Source organism: Alligator sinensis, unplaced genomic scaffold (genome assembly GCF_000455745.1).
Source record: "Alligator sinensis unplaced genomic scaffold, ASM45574v1 scaffold1456_1, whole genome shotgun sequence".
In the NCBI taxonomy this organism is placed as follows: domain Eukaryota; kingdom Metazoa; phylum Chordata; order Crocodylia; family Alligatoridae; genus Alligator; species Alligator sinensis.
The window spans coordinates 163720-166267 of record NW_005842763.1 but is presented as its reverse complement, the minus strand read 5'-3'; the positions used below and the strand labels follow the sequence as shown (position 1 = coordinate 166267).

The window sequence follows — 2548 nt, the reverse complement described above, 5'->3', positions numbered from 1 at the left end:
CACTGATGCCATCCCTTTCTACATCTCCCACCAATTCTTCCCAGTTTGTGAGCAGCAGGTCAAGAAGAGCATGGTCCCTAGTTGGCTTCTTCAACACTTGTACCAGGAAGGTGTCCCCAACACTCTCCAAAAACTTCCCAGATTGCCTGTGCACAGCTGTATTGCTCTGTCACCAGATGTCAGGGTGACTGAAGTTCCCCATGAGAACCAGGGCCTGTGAACTGGAAACTTCTGCTAGTTGTATGTAGAAAGCCTCATTTACCTCATCCTCCTGGTCTGGTGGTCTATAGCAGACACCCACCACAATATCACCCTTGTTGCTCTCCCCTCTGACAACCCATGAACTTTCAACAGAGACTTTCAATAATGTGCTTGTTTCCTTGCAGACATGATGAAAGTAAGCCCCTCTCCATTTGCTGATTTAATACCTTATTGCCATGCTGTCTATGAATAAGGATGGGGGCTAGGGGAGTTGCAAAAATGAATCAAACTGACACATTTGATCAACTTCAGTTCCTCCTCATGTGTCTACCCAGAAGACTATTACTTTTCTACAAAGAGAATCAATTCTGCAGCTTCAATATTAGAATAAAAGTGAAAACAAATGTCACATTGCTCCTGGGAGAAAGCCTTCTGTCCTGGGATCCTCTGTCCTACTTTAAGTACCTGTGGAATATGTGAGAGAAAATGTGCCAACAATTTTTCCTGAGACAATGCTGTGTAGTTGCAGCTTATCCATGTTAATTGCCAGAGGGGCAGTGTGTGTAAAGAGCTGTGCCACTCTTCTTCTGTCCCAGGTTGTGACTTGGATCAATCAGACTTGCTTCAAATGAGGTATCTGTTTATTCCCTAAGACTAGAGTTAGGACCTGTTACATAAATATGGGAACAGGCTTTATACCAAAAGGTCCAGACCTGCACCACTGATGGGAAAGCACTACTGGGCCAAAGATCAACTGCATGCCTAACAGCTAAAATCCAGTATCTCGCTCACTATAGTTGTTATAAACTGATACTTCACAACACAGGAGAGCTTGGCGTGTCAGCTTTGTATGAAGTGTCCAATTCTAGCGGACTCTCTAATGATGGTTCAAGCCATTGTGCCTAAAGTAGTCCAAGCCAGGATGTAAATTAGGCTCAGAAGCGTCCAAGGGTGGGTTTTACAAAAGTCCCCTGAGTGACTTGAGGACGTACATAAGCCCCAGGGATTTTTAGCTGTGATTTACACTCTCAGGTCAATGGGGTACTTCTGAAAGTCCCATCCCACACAGCTACCAAGTGAAGACACATTTGTGTTCATTATAGATCCCAGTGCCATCTCAAGAGGGACACTGTTCCTTTCACAACATCAACTGTGATCAAGCAGACACAGTGAAATTCCGTCCAGGTTTCTCTTCATGAAATCCAGTGTTAAATTTTATTTAGATACCTTCAGTTTGCTGAAAAGAGAATATTTAAAAAACCCTAAAAACTGAAATGTTTTATTACATGCTAATTTTATCATAATCAGTGCTGGGGGAGAGAATCTCTCTCCAGTTATTCTATAATCATACATATGAATAATAATATTTGTCCTGAAATTCCTACAGTCCTTTGACACATGCTGTGGTTTGAGAGCCTCTTTTTGTGGCCTTGTGTTATTAAGATGTAACACACTTACATGATGTGTTTAACAGGAACAACATAAACATCTTTAAAGTTGGAAAGATGGGTGTGCAAAGGCTTTTAACCAAGGGGAGGATTTTAACTCTGACTCTTGAAAAGACTCCCATTTGAGATTTAGCAATGAACATAAATTTCTAGTTTTTTCCAAAGATCCTTATGAGCCTCTAAACAAGATGCTTTATCAAATTAACTTTGGCAGTCAGATCCCATTCTCACCATAACTGGAATAGGTATGTTGAAATGATGCAATATTTTAAAAAATGATCAGGTCTATCCTCACTGGTTTGCAGAACTGCAGAATCAAGCATACAGGCAATTTCTCCCTGCTGGCCAATACCTTCCAAGAAATCTAGAAATCTGCTCTTTCTTTGCTGATGACTTACGTGTGAGAAAATAAATAGTGCATTTTGACTTTACCACCTATTACATAAGATAACAGGAAGATCTTCTGAATGCATAAAGTGTAAGTATGAGGTACAGCAAAATTTCCCATAGTCAAAGAGTGGTCTACAGACATCTGTATCTTGTTGAGTTCCAACAGCCATCTTAATTGTCCTCCATCTTTCAGGGCAAGTGATCAGCTATCCTGCAATCAAAGAAAAAAAAACCCCAAGCAAGGGCTTTTTATATCCCGTCAAGCCCAGTAACTCATTAAAAGCAGCAGAACTCTGAGGTGCAATCTTTTTTATTGTTCCTAATAGTAACCAAGACAACACTCTAATTTCGCTTACACCACCATCCATTAAGTTCTAACGCTACCAAATCCAAAGAGTGATTCTGCATTAGGATAGTGCTGCAGGGCAGATAGCCAAGAGGCTGTTCCACTTTTACTGTTTTAGAAAGGAAAATACCCACTGAAAGTGAAACACATTTTTTTCAAGAAC

At 40.8% G+C, this 2548-nt stretch overlaps 1 protein-coding gene across 10 annotated transcripts in view; it reads right to left on the bottom strand.

Moving 5' to 3' along the window:
- Positions 1 to 1459: 1459 nt before the first annotated feature.
- The window catches only part of RASGRP3 (RAS guanyl releasing protein 3), a 114035-nt gene continuing 112946 nt past the window's right edge, over positions 1460 to 2548 (bottom strand). For all 10 annotated transcript variants that reach the window (XM_025216744.1, XM_025216748.1, XM_025216751.1 and 7 more), the window contains one exon: positions 1460 to 2250. In XM_025216744.1, coding sequence (XP_025072529.1) covers positions 2242 to 2250 — 9 coding nt within the window. In that variant the 3' untranslated portion in view covers positions 1460 to 2241. The remainder of the gene's footprint in view (positions 2251 to 2548) is intronic.